This window comes from Ranitomeya imitator, chromosome 3 (genome assembly GCF_032444005.1).
Source record: "Ranitomeya imitator isolate aRanImi1 chromosome 3, aRanImi1.pri, whole genome shotgun sequence".
Taxonomy (NCBI): domain Eukaryota; kingdom Metazoa; phylum Chordata; class Amphibia; order Anura; family Dendrobatidae; genus Ranitomeya; species Ranitomeya imitator.
In genome coordinates this window covers 252,485,429-252,507,355 of record NC_091284.1, presented here as the reverse complement: position 1 = coordinate 252,507,355, position 21,927 = coordinate 252,485,429, and the positions used below count along the sequence as shown (strand labels likewise).

At 44.7% G+C, this 21,927-nt stretch overlaps 1 protein-coding gene across 18 annotated transcripts in view; it reads left to right on the top strand.

The window, feature by feature from the left end:
* NFYA (nuclear transcription factor Y subunit alpha) overlaps positions 1 to 21,927 on the top strand; it is a 52,292-nt gene that overhangs the window by 14,670 nt on the left and 15,695 nt on the right. For 5 of the 18 annotated variants that reach the window (XM_069756362.1, XM_069756363.1, XM_069756365.1 and 2 more), the window contains exons 3-8: positions 14,003 to 14,086; positions 14,638 to 14,781; positions 15,052 to 15,183; positions 16,470 to 16,575; positions 16,848 to 17,014; positions 17,092 to 17,265. In XM_069756362.1, coding sequence (XP_069612463.1) covers positions 14,003 to 14,086; positions 14,638 to 14,781; positions 15,052 to 15,183; positions 16,470 to 16,575; positions 16,848 to 17,014; positions 17,092 to 17,265 — 807 coding nt within the window. The remainder of the gene's footprint in view (positions 1 to 14,002; positions 14,087 to 14,637; positions 14,782 to 15,051; positions 15,184 to 16,469; positions 16,576 to 16,847; positions 17,015 to 17,091; positions 17,266 to 21,927) is intronic. The other 13 variants (XM_069756368.1, XM_069756369.1, XM_069756370.1 and 10 more) reach the window with 5 other exon arrangements.

The window sequence follows — 21,927 nt, the reverse complement described above, 5'->3', positions numbered from 1 at the left end:
CGTTAACAGCAGCGCGTTCAACACATGCGTTAACAAGCTGCTGTTAACGCAAGTTCACACTTGTCATACCGCTAGCGCAGATAGAGCTAGCAGATGCTCTGTCTGCGCTAGCAGTGACGGACCCGGAAACGCTGCAGCCCGCGTCCCAGGGTCCGTCACTCAATGACTGCACATCACTAGCGCACGCCCATTGTGGGCGTGCGCTAGTGATGCGTCCGCCATAGGGCTTAATGGCGGCGTTAATGGACTGCGTTATGCCGCGGTGTAACGTAGTTGTCTAACGGACCGCTAAAGCGCAGTGTGAACCTGGTTTAAGAACGGGGTTAATAGCTTCAGGCCAAATCTCCCTAATGTGGTAATTCCCACTGAACTCACTAAAACACTTTCTGAGGTGTGTGACTACTGGGAGTGTCTGTACATACCGTATTTTTTGCACTATAAGGTTTTAGAGGAGGAAAATAGAAAAAAAGTGAAACCAAAAAATGTGGTCATGATGCACTGCTGCTGACACTTATTGGCAAGGTCTCCACCCCCATACAGGTATACATGGCCCCGATCACGCTGCACTCATAAAAAAAATAAACAATTCTGTTACCTTCCCTCTGCTCTCTAGCAGCGCGGCGTCCTGTGCTGATGACCGCAGCAAATTTCAGCATTTAGGCAGCGCATGACGTCAGTGCCAGGTGTTTCCATACGCCGAGGTCAGCTGCCGGAATATTCATTGTTCCCCATGTCCGAGACTATTGCTGTGGGGAGCAGTGAATATCCATTCTATTTAATAGCGGCACATGTGATCTCCCAGCCAGTGATGCGCAGACTTGCTTGAATAAAATTAAAATCCGAGTATCTTGGGCGTGCTCGGATAATGTGTTTGAGTCACTGCAGCTGCATGATTTGCAGTGGTAGACAGCCGCAACACATGCAGTGATTGCCTGTTAGGCAATGCCCGCATTTATTGTGACTGTCTACCGCCGCTAAACATGCAGCTGCAGGGATTCAAACATATTATCTGAGCACGCCCAAGATACTCGGATAACAAGTTGTCCTAGCACATTCGCTCATCACTACCAACCGCTGCAGGAAGTGGGCAACTGCTGCTAACAGTGCACCTTCTATTAAAGAAAATGAATGTTAACTCCTCTCCACTCCCATAGTCCCTCCCACCTCTCGGCACAGGCTTCAGTGCATAGAGGTGGTAGGGGCTAAGGGCGTGGGGAGCAGTGAATGTTATCATTCACAGCTGGCACACGTGTTGGCTGCAACCGCTGGCTCCTGTGACCTGCTCCTCCGCCGCTAAGGCCCCCCCTTCATCCACATAAGATGCATCTAGACTATAGGGAATTTAGATTGTGAGCCCCATTGGGGACAGAGATGATAATGTGTGCAAACGGTAAAGCGCTGCGGAATATGATTGCGCTATGTAAAAATAAAGATTATTATTAGACGCATCCCCCACTTTCCTCCAAAATTTTGGAGGTGAAAAGTGTGTCTAAGGCTATGTGCACACTTTCAGGATTTCTCGCAGAAAATTCCTGAGAAAAAACGGACATTTTCTGCAAGAAATCCGCAAAAAAAAACGCATGCGTTTTTGCTGCAATTTTTTTTATGTGGTTTTGACGCGTTTTTTTCCGGACACTTCCCAATGCATTTTGTAGTGGGAAATCCGCAAAAAACCCGCAAAATTAATGAACATGCTGCGGTTTTTACCGCAATGCATTTTTTCCGCATCATGTGCACAAAACATGCGGAATTCATTCTAAATGATGGGATGTGTATTGTATGCGTTTTTTTTTGCGGTTTTATAGCGTTTTTATCGGTAAAAACCGCGAAAAAAACGCAACGTGTGCACACAGCCTTGTAGTTTGAAAAATATGGTATTATACATTTTGTATGTTGCTAATTGCTATCATGTAAGAAACGCCCAGATGTATGCATGGTATGCTTTTATTCATGAAGGGGGTAAATAAACAGACTCTTCATCAATTCTTTATCAATTACATGCCTGTATATTTTCTTGTATTCTCACTGGCCGCATAATAAATCCCAGAAACTTTTTAAGTTAACACTGCTCTAACAGTATAAACATTTGAAGAATGATCCAAAGGTCTATGCCAGGGTTGGGAACCTTTTTCTACTAAGGGCAATATGGATATTTATACCATCACTCTGGGGCCATACAAATTTATCAACTTGAAATTTATCCTGCTATATTTGGTCAAACATTTAATTAACTCACCGCCAATGTGATGGCTGGGACTTCTCTTTAGTGCCACAATGTTAGAGGTTATTAATGATGTTGCTACTTGCAACTGCTTTTCTAGATTTTCGTCAATCTGGAGTGCAGTGTACTCTTTGCGATGAATTCTGAAAAGGACCTGTAGCAGTAATTTCCAGGTCGTCCACATGACAGCACCACAGGAGGTTGCTCTTCATATCCTTGATAGGGACAGGAACACAGAAGAGGTTAAATAGCCCCTCCCCACCTCCACCCCTCAGTGTTTTTCCTGTCCCTATCAGGGACGGACGCAGGAGAGAGATCTCCAGGAAGATCAAGATTTTACCTGATGGGAAATCAGGTTTCGGTCGAGCAGGAGCTCCCGTGTGCAGTCCCATCCTCCTGGAGGGGGCTCTGGCCGCGAGGATTCGGAGGTCGCAGGATACCGACGGAGGTCCCTCCGCGACCGGGTAGAGCTGTGTGCTCCCCATAAGACTGCCTCATCCCCTTACAAGGGGCTCTGAGACAGCAGCTGCGGAGGCGGTGCTGAGCGCTCCCCTCAGGCTCCACGTGCGGCCGGTGCTGGCGTTGTACCCGGGACTTCCGGTCCGGCGCTCCGGTCGAGTGACTACTTCCGGGGGGCGTGGCCGGATTCCCGGGGTCGGCAGCGCAAAGGCATTTCCGGGGCGCCGGGAAGCTGCGGGAAGGCCGGGGGGGGGGGAGAACAAAGACCGGAACAGCATCCGGACTATGCGCCAGGAAAGGTCCCAGGCTGGTCGGCGTGCGTTCCAGATGACGCATGCGCAGTACAGCTGGGGACCTGAAATCACCGTGGAGGCCAGCAGCTGAGCTCGGAAGGAGGACGAATCAGATGTCTTGAAGCTGGGTAAGATTGACAACTTAATGACGGACATCTGACAGCACATTTGACTCAGGAAGATGGAAGGTGCTACTCGCCCAGACGTCCAATCCTTAGAGCTAGCCACGGACCATGTGAGTAGTACGTGGTATGGGATGCATTACAGAACTTTAGTTCCGTAGCTACAGGGATCTCCTTTACATTTTCAGGATAAGGACATTCCCGAGAGGTCAGCTACTAAAAAAATGACTATTAGATGCCCATTGTGCACCACCAAACTCCCAGAAGGATATAAGAAGAAATTATGCGAAAAATGCATCGCTAAACTTCTTAAAGACGAACAGGTTTCGCTGTTGGATAATATCAAATCCATGATTAGAGACGAAGTCCAAGCTACAGTGTCTACAATGGTGCCACCCCAGTCTCCGCGGCCTAAAAGGCCTAGATGGGATATAGATTCGAGTTCCGAGGAAGGAGAGGTCTCAGGTTATTCCGATCCGGGCTCGGATGAAGAGGACAATACATTTACTGTGCTTCCAGAAGAACGGAAGAAATACTTGTTCTCATCCGAAAATACGGATATACTACTAAAAGCAGTAAGAAGCACGATGAAAATAGAAGACTCGTCTGAGCCTCTATCGGTTCAAGACGAGATGTTTGGGGGCCTGAGAACTCGCAGGAATAGAGTTTTTCCGGTCAACAATCACATAACTGCGATGATAATGGAAGAGTGGGAAGACGTAGGGAAAAAATTAGTAGTCCCGAGAGACTTCAAATACCGTCTTCCCTTTGACCCAGAAGAAACTAAAGTCTGGGAGTCGGTTCCAAAGATCGACATTCCTGTGGCCAAAGTCACAAGGAAAACGGCTATTCCCTTTGAGGACTCGTCAGGGTTAAAAGACCCAATGGATAAGAGGTCAGAAGATCTTCTTAAGAAAGCCTGGGAATCGTCAGCCGCCATTATGAAGACGAATATAGCGGCTACCTCTGTAGCAAGGTCCATGAGTCTTTGGGTGGACGAGCTGGAGAGTCATATTAAAAATAGAACTCCAAGGGAAGAAATCCTTAAATCCTTTTCGGTTTTAAAGATGGCGACTGATTTCATGGCAGATGCTTCAGCGGAATCCGTACGCTTTGCTGCCCGGAATAATGCACTGTCAAACGCAGCAAGAAGGGCCTTATGGCTGAGATCGTGGACGGGAGATACCCAATCCAAGAACAAGCTGTGTTCGATTCCATTCTCGGGTTCTCACGTCTTTGGTCCAGTCCTTGACGAGCTACTTGAAAAAGCATCTGATAAGAAGAAAGGCTTCCCTGAGGAGAAGCCAAAGAAACCGCAATTCTTCCGAAAAACTCGCTCCCACCCAAGACAGGACTACAGAGGCAAGGGGAAGTCCGGTAGGTGGACCTACCCTAAAGGAGGCAGAGAAAGAGATTCCTTTCGAGACCAATCAACAGGACCCAGCAAACAATGACGCCAACAATATAGGAGGGAGACTACAATACTTCCAAGAAGGATGGCAGAACATAACTCAGAATCAGTGGATTCTACAGACAGTGGCACAGGGTTACAGGATAGAGTTTACTCATCTACCCCCCAAGAGATTCTGCGTAACACAGACAGTCATCAGCAGTACATCAAAGGCTGATAACAGACATACAGGAACTCTTAGAATTAAACGTCATAATACCGGTACCCCATCATCAACATTTTCAGGGGCATTACTCCAGTCTGTTCTCCATAAGAAAACCAAACGGAGATTACCGAACAATAATAAACTTAAAACTATTAAACAAATGGGTGGCGTACAAACGCTTCAAGATGGAATCTCTCAAATCAATTACACCGCTAATAAAAAAGAACTCTGTAATGTGCACGCTAGATCTCAAACATGCTTACTATCAAGTTCCCATCCATCCCTCAGATCAAAAATTCCTCAGGTTCGCAATAAGAAACCACAAGAAAATACTTCATTTCCAGTTTCAGTGCGTACCATTTGGTCTCTCCTCTGCCCCAAGGATATTTACGAAGCTCATGGCGGAGGTCATGGCCTACCTAAGAGAGAAGGAAGTTCTCATCGCACCATATCTGGACGATCTGTTGCTGATCGCAGATTCATCCCAACAGATGGAATAATCCTTAGAAATTACCACGTTACTCCTGAAACGTCTGGGGTGGGTAATAAATGCAAAAAAATCGAGTCTCGAACCAGAGACGCAGAAGATATTTCTAGGGGTACTACTAAATTCCGAACTAGAATACTCCTTCCTACCAGACCAAAAACAACGGTCAATAAAAAAAGAACTTCATTCAATAAAAAAACGGAAATGCATCTCCATCAGGAAAGCAATGAGGATTCTAGGTCTGATGACCTCATGCATTCCCAGTGTACAGTGGAGCCAGTTTCACTCCAGAACGCTTCAAAGGGAAGTTCTTTCGGTATGGAACGGAAGAAAAGATTCACTAGACAACAGGATGTGGTTATCCAGCAGGGTAAAGCAGTCCCTCTCATGGTGGATCAACATAAAAAACCTCAAAAGAGGAAAACCATGGAAAATATCTCCATGCATAAATATAACCACCGATGCAAGCTCAAGGGGCTGGGGAGCCCACATAGATGGTCGATACCTTCAGGGGACATGGCCACCATCGATACGCGACAGTTCCTCCAACTACAGGGAACTCAGAGCGGTCTGGGAAGCACTAAAAAGGTGCCAACACGAGATTCAGGGACACCACATCCGAGTCTTCTCAGACAACTCGACCACGGTAGCTTTTCTCCTACATCAAGGAGGACCAAGGCACCGTCCACTTCAGGCACTAGCAGAAGAAATATTCTCCTGGGCGGAAAATACTGTAAAGTCCATCACGGCAGTACACCTAAAAGGTTCACAGAACCAAATAGCGGACTTTCTCAGCAGAGAGAAGGTACCGCCGTCAGAATGGTCTCTAAACGAAGAAATCTTTACTCAGTTAATCCAACAATGGGGCACCCCACAAATAGATTTATTCGCCTCAAGGAGCAATACAAAAACGAAAGAATTCTTTTCGCTAAATCCAAGAGACAATCCAACTGGCATAGATGCATTGGCTCAACATTGGGACATGGAACTCGCATACGCGTTCCCGCCACTAGCCCTAATTCCCAGAGTTCTGAGGAAAATCCAGGAAAGTCTAGCGGTAGTGATCCTAATAGTGCCATATTGGCCCAAGAGGAGCTGGTTTCCTCTGCTGAAGTGGATGGCGGTGGAAGACCCAGTGTTACTACCACTGAGACGGGATCTTCTAATACAGGGACCATTGGTCCATCAAAATCTAAAGATGCTACAACTCTCAGCATGGATCTTGAAAGGGAGATCTTGAGATCAAAGGGACTGTCTGAGTCAGTTATCTCAACTATGAAAAAAAGTAGAAAGCCGGTGACCTCGGCTATATACCAGAAGATTTGGAAGAAATTTTGTGCACAGACCAATACTCCAATATCCGTTCTCCAACAACCAGATATTCCTCAAATACTAAATTTTCTCCAAACAGGTTTTGATATGGGCTTGAGACCTAGTACGCTAAAGGTACAAATCTCAGCTTTAACTGCCTTTTATGACTATCCACTTGCGAATCATCCCTGGATAATGAGCTACATCAAAGCTACACAACGTCTTAGACCAACAATACGAAGCTCAGTACCCTCATGGAACCTCACTTTGGTACTAAATGAGCTACGGAAAGCTCCATACGAGCCACTTGATCAGGCAGACCTAAAATCTGTGACATTCAAGACTGTTTTCCTCGTCGCAATAACGACAGCAAGGCGAATAGGCGAAATTCAAGCCCTGTCCATAACAGATCCATACTTAAAGATACAGGAAGATTGCATCGTTTTAAAGTTGGATCCTTCATTTCTTCCAAAAGTTGTGACGGACTTTCACAGAAACCAGGAAATAGTTTTGCCTACGTTCTGCCAGAACTACAATAACGAAAAAGAACGTTCTCTTCATTCCCTGGATGTTAAGAGAACAGTATTGCAGTATCTAAAACTTACAGACAGCTGGAGAATTGACTCAAATCTCTTTATCCAGATGTCTGGGAAGAATAAAGGCAAAAAAGCCTCAAAAGCGACTCTGGCTAGATGGATCAAATCTACCATTTGCGCTGCGTATATTTCAGCCGGTGAATCTCCTCCAGATCACCTAAAAGCCCACTCACTGAGAGCAGTATCTGCTTCATGGGCAGAGAGTGCAAGTGCATCCATGGACCAAATTTGCCGGGCGGCAACTTGGTCTAGCTCAAATACCTTTTGCAAGCACTACAAGCTGGACGTTCTCTCAAAGCAGCAGACTAGCTTTGGGAGAAAAGTCCTCCAAGCTGTAATCCCGCCCTAATAGGAGTTATTTGGTATTTCTCCTGTGGTGCTGTCATGTGGACGACCTGGAAACTAGGAGTTAGTCATACCGGTAACGGTATTTCCAGGAGTCCATCATGACAGCACCCATTATTTGCCCCCCCTTGAACTCTTGTCTAATATGTGATATGAACATGTAGAGAGGAAGTTCAATAAAATTGTGTTGTATCCATCCTGATGTGGTACTTTGTAAAATCACTGAGGGGTGGAGGTGGGGAGGGGCTATTTAACCTCTTCTGTGTTCTGTCCCTATCAAGGATATGAAGAGCAACTTCCTGTGGTGCTGTCATGATGGACTCCTGGAAATACCGTTACCGGTATGACTAAAGGTACTGTCACACTAGACGATATCGCTAGCGATCCGTGACGTTGCAGCGTCCTCGCTGGCGATATCGTCCAGTGTGACAGGCAGCAGCGATCAGGCCCCTGCTGGGAGATCGCTGGTCGGGGAAGAAAGTCCAGAACTTTATTTAGTCGCTGGACTCCCCGTAGACATCGCTGAATCGGCGTGTGTGACACCGATTCAGCGATGTCTTCACTGGTAACCAGGGTAAACATCGGGTAACTAAGCGCAGGGCCGCGCTTAGTAACCCGATGTTTACCCTGGTTACCAGCGTAAAAAAACAAACAGTACATACTTACATTCAGCTGTCTGTCCCTTGCCGTCTGGTTCCTGCACTGACTGCTGGCCGTAAAGTGAAAGCAGAGCACAGCCACAGCGGTGAGTCACCGCTGTGTGACTCACCGCTGTGCTGTGCTTTCACTTTCACTTTACGGCCAGCAGTCAGTGCAGGAACCAGACGGCAAGGGACAGACAGCTGAATGTAAGTATGTACTGTTTGTTTTTTACGCTGGTAACCAGGGTAAACATCGGGTTACTAAGCGCGGCCCTGCGCTTAGTTACCCGATGTTTACCCTGGTTACCGGGGACCTCGGGATCGTTGGTCGCTGGAGAGCTGTCTGTGTGACAGCTCTCCAGCGACCAAACAGCGACGCTGCAGCGATCCGGATCGTTGTCGGTATCGCTGCAGTGTCGCTAAGTGTGACGGTACCTTAACTCCTAGTTTCTGAACACAGACGTATGTTACACTGTAGGTCTCCTCACTGGGAAATTCATCTTTGCTCTGCTTTCTAGAACTCAAGCAGTGGGGGGTCTACAGCATATACATCACATAGGAGACGATGGGGCTGGAACTTATACATTACACAGGAGATGCTGGAGCATATATATTACACAGGAGACACTGGGGCTGAATGATATGCATTAGACCTGAGATGCTGGGTACACATGCATTGCATGAAAGCCGTGGCTAACACAAATGGTGGTGTAGCCGTCTGCTTCATTGCACATGCTGCAGTGTTCAGTAGTGAACGCTGCATGCATATGCACTCAGTGTCATGTGCAATTAAATGGTCGGCATTTTGTTGGCCCGAGCACTATGTGGTCCACGGGAATCTGCCTGGGGGCCTGACAAGACTCATCGCTGCTGCAAACAGGAGGCTGGTGGGTGAAGAGCTGAAGAAAGAACTTGAAATAGCCTTTTTAATATATCAACCAATATAGTCTAATTGGACCAGTTTACATTTAGTCACCAAAGTTAAATGGTTATTATTAAGTTGTCACTTGAGTAGCATTCAGCTTAAGTCTCTTCTGGTTTCTGGAAGGGGGGGGGCTCACCTCCTTGAGCGACAGTACTGGTGAACAGCAGAGCTGTATTAGTAGAACTATAAACCTTGGTACAAGATCTGCTGTAACACATTTAGCTATCAATGGTTTAAATAAATAAATAAATAATAAATAATTTTTATTTTTATATAGCGCTAACATATTCCCCAGTGCTTTACAGTTTGCACACATTATCATCACTGTCCCCGTTGGGGCTCACAATCTAAATTCCCTATCAGTATGTCTTTGGAATGTGGGAGGAAACCGGAGAACCCGGAGGAAACCCACGCAAACACGGAGAGAACATACAAACTCTTTGCAGATGTTGTCCTGGGTGGGGTTTGAACCCAGGACTCCAGCGCTGCAAGGCTGCTGTGCTAACCACTGCCCACCGTGCCGCCCTGGTATGGTTTCTTCTGAGTCTACATTGTTAACACTATATTTGTATATACAATAACAGATCATTAGAATAAGCGCACAACTCAGGACAGTGAGAGCTGTGATATTGGGAATATGATTCTACAGCATTGAGAAGAGCAGGTCGTCAGGAGTAGAGAGATATGGGGAGAGAGGTGAGCAGCTAACTGCTGAATAGAAATCAATCATCTGGAGAGTGGTAGCTGGTATGTTAGGTATTAACTTCCCTCCTGGCATGTAACTACTGCTGCACTCTTGGTCAGGGTTTCGGTGGGCAATAGTTGTCAAGCTCCATGGAAACCAGCTGTACACTATGAAAGATACAAGATCTCATTGCAGGAGACTGACAGCAGATAGAAAAAGGATGTGAATTGTAAATTTGTTTGTCATACCGTCTAATTATATCGAACTATCTAAGAACTTGAGAATACCATTCAAGTAAAATCAATGTGAACAAGGCACTGGGTACATATGAAATACATTACATCAAGGGGTTCTTCAAATACTCAGCTCAGTTATTTCTGTGCCCTGTACATAATTTTTAGAGACTCTCTAGTGATTGGTACAGTGTCATATGGCTGGCTTAAAGATAATTATAGAATAGTATGCTTGTAGTGGACCTCCTGTCAAGATTCAGGCTGCCCTTGTATCGAAGCCTGACTGCATGATTGCAGTCAGGTATAAATATAGTTAGAAAATCCGGCCAGATTATAGCCAGAGACAAGAATAGTCAGTCATGTCCCCTGGCTGGCTTCTCTCAGTGCAGCTCCAGGTGATTGACAGGTCACTCGCTATGGGAAAGACCTGTCAATTGCCTCTAGCGGCACTGGGAGAAGCTGTCTGGGGTCAGCGCAGTACTAGTCTCATCTGTGGCTATGGTCCCTGTTCGGACCTTGTAACTATATTTTCTCTGAAACATTGGAGGGTTTCAGAGAAAAATATATTTAGCTGCAATCGCGCATTCAGGCTCTGATTCTTGCTACCTGTCTTACACTTATTGCAGGAAAAAATGTTTGCTTACAGGCGTATATGGTACAAAATAATATACAGTTTATACTCGAGTATAAGCCGACCCCCAACCCTAATTTTGCCACAAAAAACTGGGAAAAATAATGACTCGAGTATAAGCCTACGGTGGAAAATGCAGCAGCTACCGGTAAATTTCAAAAATAAAAATGGATACCAATAAAAGTAAAATTAATTGAGATATCAGAAGATTAAGTGTTTTTGAATATCCATATTGAATCAGGAGCCCCATATAATGCTCCATACAGTTCATGATGGCCCCATAAGATGCTCCATACAAAATACGCCCCATATAATGCTCCATACAAAATACACCCCATATAATGCTCCATACAGTTTATGATGGGCCCCATAAGATGCTCCATACAAAATACGCCCCATATAATGCTCCATACAGTGTATGATGGGCCCCATAAGATGCTCCATACAAAATACGCCCCATATAATGCTCCATACAAAATACGCCCCATATAATGCTCCATACAGTTCATGATGGCCCCATAAGATGCTCCATACAAAATACGCCCCATATAATGCTCCATACAGTGTATGATGGGCCCCATATAATGCTCCATACAAAATACGCCCCATATAATGCTCCATACAAAATACGCCCCATATAATGCTCCATACAGTTTATGATGGGCCCCATAAGATGCTCTATTCAGTTCATGATGGGCCCCATAAGATGCTCCATATTAAAATATGCTCCATATAGTGCTGCACAAAGGTTAATAATGGCCCCACAAGATGCTCCATAGACACATTTGCCCCATACACTACTGCATAAAGGATAATAAGGGCCCCATAAGATGCTCCATAGACACATTTGCCCCGGATAATGCTCCACAAATGCTGATTATGGCCCCATAAGATGCTCCTTAGAGATATTTGCCCCATATAATGCTGCACATGGCCCCATAAGATGCTCCATACAGATATTTGCCCCATATAATGCTGCACATGGCCCCATACAGATATTTGCCCCATATAATGCTGCACATGGCCCCATAAGATGCTCCATAGAGATATTTGCCCCATAAGATGCTCCATAGAGATATTTGCCCCCCATATAATGCTGCACATGGCACCGTAAGATGCGCCATACAGATATTTGCCCCATGTGCTGTTGCTACAATAAAAAAAAAAAAAGATACTCACCTCTCAGGCCCCCGGCACTTGCTATATTCACCGGTCCGCGTTCCACCGATGGCCGCCGCTGTCTTCTGCACTGACGCTCAGGCAGAGGGCGGCGCGCACACTAAGGCTACTTTCACACTAGCGTCGGTACGGGCCCGTCGCAGTGCGTCGGGCCGACGTACCGACGCATACTGTTAAATAAAATCACAACGGGGGCAGCAGATGCAGTTTTTCAACGCATCCGCTGCCCCATTGTAAGGTCCGGGGATGCGACGTGTGGCAATGCGTCGCTAATGAAAGTCTATGGATAAAGAACGCATCCTGCAGGCAACTTTGCAGGATGCGTTTTTTCTCCAAAACGACGCATTGCGACAGAGGCCTAACGACGCTAGTGTGAAAGTAGCCTAACGCATCACCGCGCCCTCTGACCTGAGCGTCAGTGCAGAGGACGGGGAAGACGCAGCGGCGGCCATCGGTGGAACGGGGAGCAGGTGAATATCGTGCACTGTTATACTCACCTGTTCCTGGCACGGTCCCTGCACGTCTTCCCCGGCCACGGCAGCTTCTTCCTGTATTGAGCGGTCACATGGTATCGCTCATTACAGTAATGAATATGCGGCTCCACCCCTATGGGAGTCAATATTAATTACTGTAAAGAGCGGTACCATGTGACTGCTCACTACAGGAAGAAGCAGCCGTCACCCGGAGAACCCGGGACCGTACCAGGAGCAGGTGAGTATAATTAGACAGCTGCCGCTCCCCCTTCCCTGCCGACCCCTGGGTATGACTCGAGTATAAGCCTAAAAAAAATGGGCTGAAATTCTCGGCTTATACTCGAGTATATACGGTAAGTGATGGTTAGCACATTTTACTAAGGACACAAGTAGTCGAACTAGTCTGATTTACTTTTATAAAGATGTGCGTAAAAGCCTAGACATAGGGGTAGATGTGGATAGTGTTTTTTGGACTTTGCAAAGGCATTTGCTACTGTCATACACAGTGTCACCGAGTAAAAAGTGGCCAGATTTTCGCTTTCGTTTTTCTTCCTCCTGTTCCCCTGATAATTCAGTTCTTCTTCTTCTCCTTCTCCTCCTCCTTCACCTCCACCTGAGATATAGGCCTTTTTTTTGTTTAGATTCCCCAATAATCAAATTCCTATGGTCTTTATTAAGGAGGCGTTACTCATAGTAGTCTCTGGGGAAGTGTCTTTAGGCACCACTAAATTATTACCTTGTGAGGACCATAACAGCTAAGATTGGGTACACTACATAAAATGGCCAATAACGCTTTACTTGTATGGCGGAATTTGTAAAATTGGGAGAATACTCTGTTGAGCAGCATGGATAAAATAAGACCAAAAACTGGCCACTTTAGTCTACAGTGTATAGGTTTAGAAATTAAGGGTTTATAATTTGATCTAAAAGGCTCAAACACCAAAACCTGAGAGTTGTGGTTTATGACTGCTACTCAAGAGTAGTCTCTGGTTGTAAGTGGTGTCCTCCAAGGTTCAGGGCTGGGTTTGCATATTTCAACTTAATATATAAAAGATGTGATTGATAGTGTCATTTCTATTTTTACAGATGTCACCATGCTATGTAGTATAGTGCAGTCCCATATTAAAAATGTTCATATGTTACAAGTAGTGATGAGCGAATATACTTGTTACTTGAGATTTCCCGAGCACGCTCGGAGGTCCTCTGAGTATTTTTTTTTAGTGCTCGGAGATTTATTTTTCATCGCCGCAGCGATGATTTACATCTGTTAGCCAGCATAAGTACATGTGGGGGTTCCCTAGCAACCAGGCAACCCCCACATGTACTTATGCTGGCTATCAGCTGTAAATAATTCAGCTGCGGCAATAAAAGCGAAATCTCCGAGCACTAAAAAATGCTCGGAGGACCCCCGAGCATGCTCGAGAAATCTCGAGTAACGAGTATATTCGCTCATCACTAGTTACAAGCTGACTTGGTCAAATTGATGGGGTTCAATCTGGAGAAATGTGAAGTTTTCATGTAGGTAACCTGCTGTCACCATGTGTTCTAAGGGGAGAAAAACTAGGAGAGTCACTTGTAGAGAAGGATCTGAGTGTACTTGTAGATCATAGAGTAAATAGCAGCATGCAATGTCAATCAGGCCAGCAGAACATTGTCATTTATTAAAAGAGGTATATAACCTGTGGGACAAATGCCAGTATGGTTGTAAATGTTTCTCTCCACACTTGACCTCTGGTAAGCTCTCATGGTCAGGCTATCTCTTCTTGTTCCTCTCCCTTTTCTCAGCCTGGTGCAGTTACTGCTGTCCAGTTACAGACCGAGGCTCAGGTGGGAGCAGCCTCTGGACAGCAAGTACAGACCCTCCAGGTAGTTGTGTCTGACGAATGCATGAGCGCTTCATGCAAATTGTCATTGTCTTCACGGTCTTGTGTAGAAGCATGGCCATATTGTCTTCATATTATCCAGTCTACGTATACTTCGTCTCATGCATGGACTTGTACACGGCAGGCAGCATGGATTATGAGACTCTTGCTTTCGGATCTTGCATGACTCGCTCTGCTCTGTTCATTTCTACCATTGTACAATGCTTTGTAGTGTTTCAATGTATTTATTTCCATAAAGACACTCATTTGTCCAGATACAGTACAGCTTTTTTATGTACATCGATCTGTTACAGAAACTAGCAATACCACTAGCCTTTTATATTATTTTTTTGTTTTTATAAATAATTAGTAGAAGGCAATTATTTATTTCTCTGAAAACATCTGTTTTTGACATCACCTTATGTCAAAGATCTAATATTTATGCTAATGAAGATAACAAAATGCTTTTTTTGATTATATATTTCTCTAATCTTTGCATTATACTCATTGATTTGCACTGTTATCCTTTCCTAACCCTTGTTTACTTCCTCCATGCAGGTACAAGGACAGCCACTGATGGTCCAAGTCAGTGGTGGACAACTGATTACTTCTACTGGTCAGCCAATTATGGTTCAGGCTATGGGTGGGCAAGGTCAAACTCTTATGCAAGTTCCTGTGTCTGGATCCCAAGGACTACAGCAGGTAGGTTTAGTGGAATTTATTACTTACACAGCACAAAAATCTGACGACTAAAAGACGCTGTTCAGTTCCATTATTATTAAGCCGTTTGAACGCTCCATTTTTAGGCTATTTATGAGGATATCTTTGCATACCATAAAAAAGTTGTGCAAATTTAAGAATTACAAAGAATACTTAGAAATATTTTTTTTTCTAAGGAAAAAATATTCCTCAATTCTATGCCAAATATCTGGTGTAAAAGGGTTCTCATTGTGACAATTATTATTCTGATAGATACAATTGGTCCAGCCGGGGCAGATTCAGATCCAAGGAGGACAAGCTGTTCAGTTGCAAGCTCAGCAGGGTCAGCCCCAACAAATAATCATTCAACAACCGCAGACTGCAGTTACAGCAGGACAGAGTCAGGTATGGACTTTATTAATCCTACGGTCTATCAGATTTCATTTTGAAGTTTGGCTTTTATGCTAGAGCTCTGTTCACATATGTGTTGGAGCAGGGGTGGACATGCCATTGGTAGAACCTGTGCCGTTTTACAAGGTTCCAAGACAAAAGGGGGCCCATGGAATTGTGCAATTAGCACTGCAAAGGGCCCATACACTGTTCTTACTCGGGGACCCTCTTGTGTCCAGCACTACATTAGAGGTTCTTTTGTTGCAGATCCAGACAAAATATTGCATTATTGTGTGCAATTTTGTCTGGTGCTCTATTTAACCCCTTTCTAACCTCGGACGGGATAGTACATCCGAGGTCAGAACCCCCGCTTTGATGCGGGCTCCGGCAATGAGCCCGCATCAAAGCCGGGACATGTCAGCTGTTTTGTACTGCTGACATGTGCCCGCAATAGCGGTGGGTGGAATCCCAATCCACCTGCTGCTATTAACTAGTTAAATCCCGCTGTCAAACGCTGACAGTGGCATTTAACTAGCGTTTCCGGCCATCGGGCTGGAAATGCTAGCATCACTGACCCCCGTCATGTAATTGGGGGTCAGCGATGCGTCAGCATGACAACCAGAGGTCTTGAGAACTCTATGGTTGTTGATGCCGGATTGCTATTAGCGCCACCCTGTGGATGGTGTTCATAACAATGCAGCAATTCAACTACTTAGGAGCGATCTGAGCATCGCTCCTATGTAGCAGAGCCAATCAGGCTATGCCAGCTTCTAGCCTCCCATGGAGGCTATTGAAGCATGGCAAAAGTAAAAAAAAAATGTTTTACAAAATATGAAAAAAATAACAAAAAATCTAAAAGTTTTAATCACCCCTCTTTTGCCCCATTCAAAATAAAACAATAAAAAAATCAAATATACACACATTTGTTATTGCCCCATGTAGAATCGCCCGATCTATCAATAAAAAAAAAAATTATCCTGATCGCTAAATGGCGTAGCGAGAAAAAAAATTTGAAACACCAGAATTTTTTCGGTCGCCGCGACATTGCTTTAAAATACAATAACGAGCGATCAAAAGAACGTATCTGCACTAAAATGGCATCATTAAAAATGTCAGCTTGGCACGCAAAAAATAAGCCGCTATGGGTATCGGAAAATTGCACAATTTTTTTTTATTTAGCAAAGTTTTTTTTTTTTTTTTACCACTTAGATAACTGAAGAGAGCTATGGAATTGGGGAGACTGATGTAAGCATTGTCTTAGAACTATATTGTCATCTACAATTATTCTTGTTTCCGCCCAGACTCAGCAGCAGATAGCGGTCCAGGGTCAGCAGGTCGCACAAACGGCGGAAGGACAAACCATTGTTTACCAGCCAGTAAATGCTGATGGCACAATTCTGCAACAAGGTAAGTGCTTATTTCATTTGTAATAAAAAAAAAATTGTCAGCCAGGTGCCCACTTCAGTATTTTTCACTTTCACCCATGATTGTGCACATTTACTTCCTTAACCATGCAAATTACCACTTATGTTTCCTGTGGCTGTTTCCGTATGTCTGCAAAATATGCCATCTATTCTAGTCGTCATGTCCATGGTGAACACTAGAGGTTCCCAGGAATTAATTATGTGACCTCCCTTTCTCTGTTCCTCTGTTTCCTGTTTTTGTGTTATTTCCTAAAGTGACAGTCCCTGTTACAGGAATGATTACCATACCAGCCGCCAGCTTGGCAGGGGCCCAGATTGTGCAAGCCGGAGGAAACACCAATACAACAAATAGCAACCAGGGAACTGTGACGGTTACTCTGCCAGTAACGGGAAATGTGATGAACTCGGGGGGCATGGTTATGGTATGTATTAGGATTTAATTAACTTTTGTTTCCTATTGCTGGTGTCTGTCTTGTTAAATAATTTTCTGCCTCTTTAGATGGTTCCTGGTGCAGGTTCTGTGCCAGCTCTGCAAAGGATCCCGCTACCAGGAGCTGAGATGCTGGAGGAGGAACCATTATATGTAAATGCCAAGCAATATCATCGAATTTTGAAGAGGCGCCAGGCACGTGCCAAATTGGAGGCCGAAGGCAAAATCCCCAAAGAGAGGAGAGTGAGTAGCTATATGTAGGAGATTGTTAATGATGGTATAAATACTGTGCAAGGCTTCTGATTCATGCCTCTTTATGAGTCAGGAGTGCCTGACTTCAGCATGCCCCCTCAACCAGATCTGGATGAATCGGGCCAAATATTCCCATGCTGCATTTTCACCTCTACAGGATACATAAATATTTGAGAATTGTTCCAAACTCTGGCAATCCTACCTTTTGATACAAAGCAAGTTCCATTTTCCAAAAGTGGTAGGTGGTCAGCCATATCCAGGTGCAGATTGGATGCATATTTACCTTTCTACATTGAAATCTGGGGGAGTTTAGGAATTTTCGTACCAAGCTTTCTCCAATTCTGCAGACAGCAGTGGTCCCTTAAATGTCTAAAATGGAGAAATTGTTTTAAAGGGAATCTGTCAGCAGGTTGTAGCTACCTCCTCGAAGAGCACCATTATGTAGGGATAGAGACCCTGATTCCAGAGATGTTACCTAGCCTACTGAGTTCAGCAGTTGTGACACAATCAGTTTTTAGATGTAGCATGTAAGACAGCTGTGAAAGCTGCAACCGCCCACGCCAGTCTCTCAATTCATTGCCTGTTAACAGCGAGCTGCTTATCGAGGAGTGAAAAAACCCCGCAATGTGCCTTACACCATTAGGAAAATAATTGTGTGTATGTGTGTGTATATGTGTGTATATATATATATATATATATATATATATATATATATATATATATATATATATATATATATATATATATATATATATATATATATATATATACATACATGTATATACCTACATGTATATACATACATGTATATACATACATACATACGTATATACATACATACATATCTATATCTATATCTATCAAAGGTAGTGTCCCTACTTTTGATGCAGGCTAACTAGCAGAGTTCGCACCTGCCTTCACCCGTGACCACTGATTTAGTCAGCCATAATCTGACTCTAATTGCCGCAGGTGGCGCTGTCATCCTGTTAAATCCATTTAACAGGCTCCGACAAGAGGCGCGTCATTCCTTGCTGCCATCGGCGTACCCGTGACGTGATTGCGGTGCGCTGATGGGTTGTCATGACAGCCGAGGATCTGCTGTAGACTTCCGTGCCTGTCATGATTCTTCTGTGAAAGCCAGTCGTGGCTGGCATTCATAGAAGATTGTGATTTTGGCTATACATAGCAGAGGAATGTATATGCAATCTATAGCACAAGCGATCAGATGATCACAGCTTCAAGTCCCCCAAGGGGACTATTAAATTGGGAGAAAAGTGGGTGAAGAAAATATTTTAAAAACTAAAAACAAAAACAGATTCAAATCGCCCCTCTTTTTGCCCCGTTAAAAATAAAAACCATTAAAAAACGAACACAAGTGATTTAGGATTGCTGCATTCGTAAAAGTCCAGTCTATCAAAATATAAATAAAATATAAATAATTTGATCGGTGAACGGTGTAATCAAAACTCCAAAATCACATTTTTTTTTTTGGAGCAGCAACATTGCAATAGAAGGTCAATCAAAACATCTTATCTACCCAAAAATGGTATACATAAAAAGACAACTCCGGGAGCAGTCCTGCATATTGACACCACATGTGCCTCACAGAATTTTATACCATTGGGTTATGAAGAAAGAATAATTACATTTTTACCACTAAAATGTTGTATTAGCCCCAGGTTTTTAATTTTTATCAGGGCTAATGGGGGAAAAATGGACCTCACAGGTTGTTCAATTTCTACTGAGTGCGCTAATACCCTACATGTAAACAGGATATACTTTTGAGGCAGACTGCAAAACTCAGAAGGGAAGGGGAATTCATATTATAGTTCAGATTGTACTGCTATGGTTTGTAGGTGCCATGACCCACTGGGTGAGCCCCTGGGGTTCCAGAACAGCAGAACTCCCTCACCATAAGTGACCCCATTTTACAAGCTACACCTCTCAATGAATTCCTCCAGTTGTGCAGTGATCATATTGACACCACGGGTGGGTCACAGAAATTTATATCATTGGGCAGTGAAGAAAAAATAATGACATTTTTACCACAATTTTGTTTTAATTGCAGATTTTACATTTTTCCCTTCCCCCATGACGGCACACCTGAGAGGGGATCCGCCCAGCCAGGACAGGAAACCCTACTGAAAATAAAAGGGCGGTACCTCTCCCTCGCTTCAGTTGGGTTTCCTGTCCTGACAGGGACCCTCTTACTGAACACGGCGCCGGCCGGTGAAAGGGAACTCCGGCGGCACGGCAGAGAGTGGGAGGGGGTTAATTTGGGCACCGAAGGAGGCGGGGAGTGCAGTGGTCCCCCCATAAAAGGGGGTTAGACCACAGAAGACGCGCTCATGTCCATAAACTTCACCATGGAAGTAGGACAACAGGAGCAGCAGCAGCCGCCTTCACAGCAGCAGCAGCAAATGGAGCTCTCACCAGATGCCTTGCCGAGCCACCAGCATACCAAGAGCAGCCGCTCAAGTGGTAGAAACAGCAGTCGTTCTGTCCGGCAGGATTCGTCGGCGTCTAGGAGGGACGCTTCACGTGCATCTGTCCAGCCTCCAAAATCGGTACCCTTGATTGTCGGTGGTGGTGAGTGATCTACGTGAATGTCACCCTTATGGTAACCGGGTCCATTTTTTGTCTGTTTTGATCACTAAGGGTCCAGGAAAGCGGTTGGTAAAACAAAGAACCGAGAGTGTGCCCTTTGTAGAAACCCGCTGGCAGTTCAGTGGCAGAAGGATCTCTGTGCTGACTGCATTACTAAAACCATACAAGAAGAGACCCCTAATTTTGCCACTAGCCTAAAAGCCATAATACAGGCTGAAATAAAAGACTCCTTGAAATTGGCCCTTAGCGAACCAAGAAGGAGAAGCCGTAAGGCGTCCACAGACTCAGATGCCTCTCAGAGACAGGGGAGTCATAAAACATCCCGGTCTCCCTCTACCTCCTCGGCCTCTGTCCAGTCTTCAGATTCCTCCTCGGACAGTGATTCAGGAGGTCGTCCATGTTTCCCAACTGAGGACGTAGATAAATTGGTTAAAGCAGTTAGATCTGCAATGGGGCTTAAAGAGGAGAAGACACCTAGGTCTCTAGAAGATGTCATGTTTGGTGGCCTAGAAGAGAAAAGGAAACGCACGTTTCCGGTTAATGCAAAAATAAAAGCATTAATTGACAAAGAGTGGAAAAAGCCCGAAAAAATGGGTTCCTTACCCTCTTCATCCAAAAGGAGATATCCTTTTGAGGATAAAGACTCCGAGTCCTGGGAGAAAATCCCTAAGATTGACGGGCAGTAGCCAAATGTTTAAAAAGATCATCCCTTCCGTTAGAGGACTCTGGTGTTCTCAAAGACCCGCTTGATAAAAAAGCAGATAGTTTCCTGAGACACATCTGGGAAGCCTCAGCGGGGGGCCTTAAGCCGGCGATTGCGGGAACATGTACGGCCCGTGCCCTAATGGTCTGGCTACAACAGATAGAAGATCAGCTGGAAAACAAAGTACCCAGAACTGACATCCTTGCAAATATTTCTTTGCTACAAGGAGCAGCAGCTTTTTTGGCAGACTCTTCTGCGGATTCCGCAAGACTAACAGCAAGAGCCGTGGGTTTGTCCAACGTGGCAAGAAGAGCCCTCTGGCTCAAAGGTTGCCCGGGGGATTTGCCATCTAAACACAAACTGTGTTCTATTCCATGTGACGGCCAACTTCTCTTCGGGAAAAAACTTGAAGACATCCTGGAACATGCAGGAGATAAGAAGAAAGGTTTTCCCAACATCCCTAAAGATCCTAAAAAAACTTTTTTTCGGAGGAGAAGATATAATAGAGGTCGCCCCCCAGGGGAGAGGAAAAATTGGGACTTTAGAGATAAAAGAGGATCGGGCTATATGTTTAAAGGCCCCTCCACATCGGCAAAAAAATCCCCCCAATGACATTACGCCAGAAGTGGGAGGAAGACTCTCCCTCTTTCCGGCCTGGGTAAATATCTCCCCCAGTATCTGGGTCACGAACATCATCAGAGACGGCCTAAAAATAAAATTCGTCTGTCCTCCCAGACGAAACTTCATAATAACTCCTCGTCGGAAGTTTCAGCAGGAACAATCTGCCCTAGAAACCGAGATCTTGGGACTTGTCCACAAAAAGGTTCTTCAGGAAGTCCCGGTTCAGGAAGAGGGAGACGGGGTTTACTCCCCCCTCTTCTTGATCCAAAAACCGGATGGTTCTTGGAGAACTATTATAAATCTAAGGAAGCTCAACCAATCCATAGAGAACTACACTTTCAAGATGGAGTCTATAAACACGACCATAAAACTTCTCTTCCAGCACTGCTTCACGGCAGTAATAGACTTAAAGGATGCTTACTACCATATACCAATACATCAGGAATATCGGAAATACTTGAGTAGCTCTCTATATTCAAAATCAGGTAAAGCATTATCAATATACAGCTCTTCCATTCGGCCTGTCTACAGCCCCCAGAGTTTTCACCAAAGTGATGGTGGAAGTAATGTCCTACATCCCGGGACCGGAGGTATTAATTGTCCCATATCTGGACGATTTCCTGGTAATAGGGAGGTCAGAGTTCCACTGCACTCATCAAGTATCAGTGGTAACATCAACTCTAATGGAGCTGGGTTGGATAATAAACATCCCCAAATCCAGA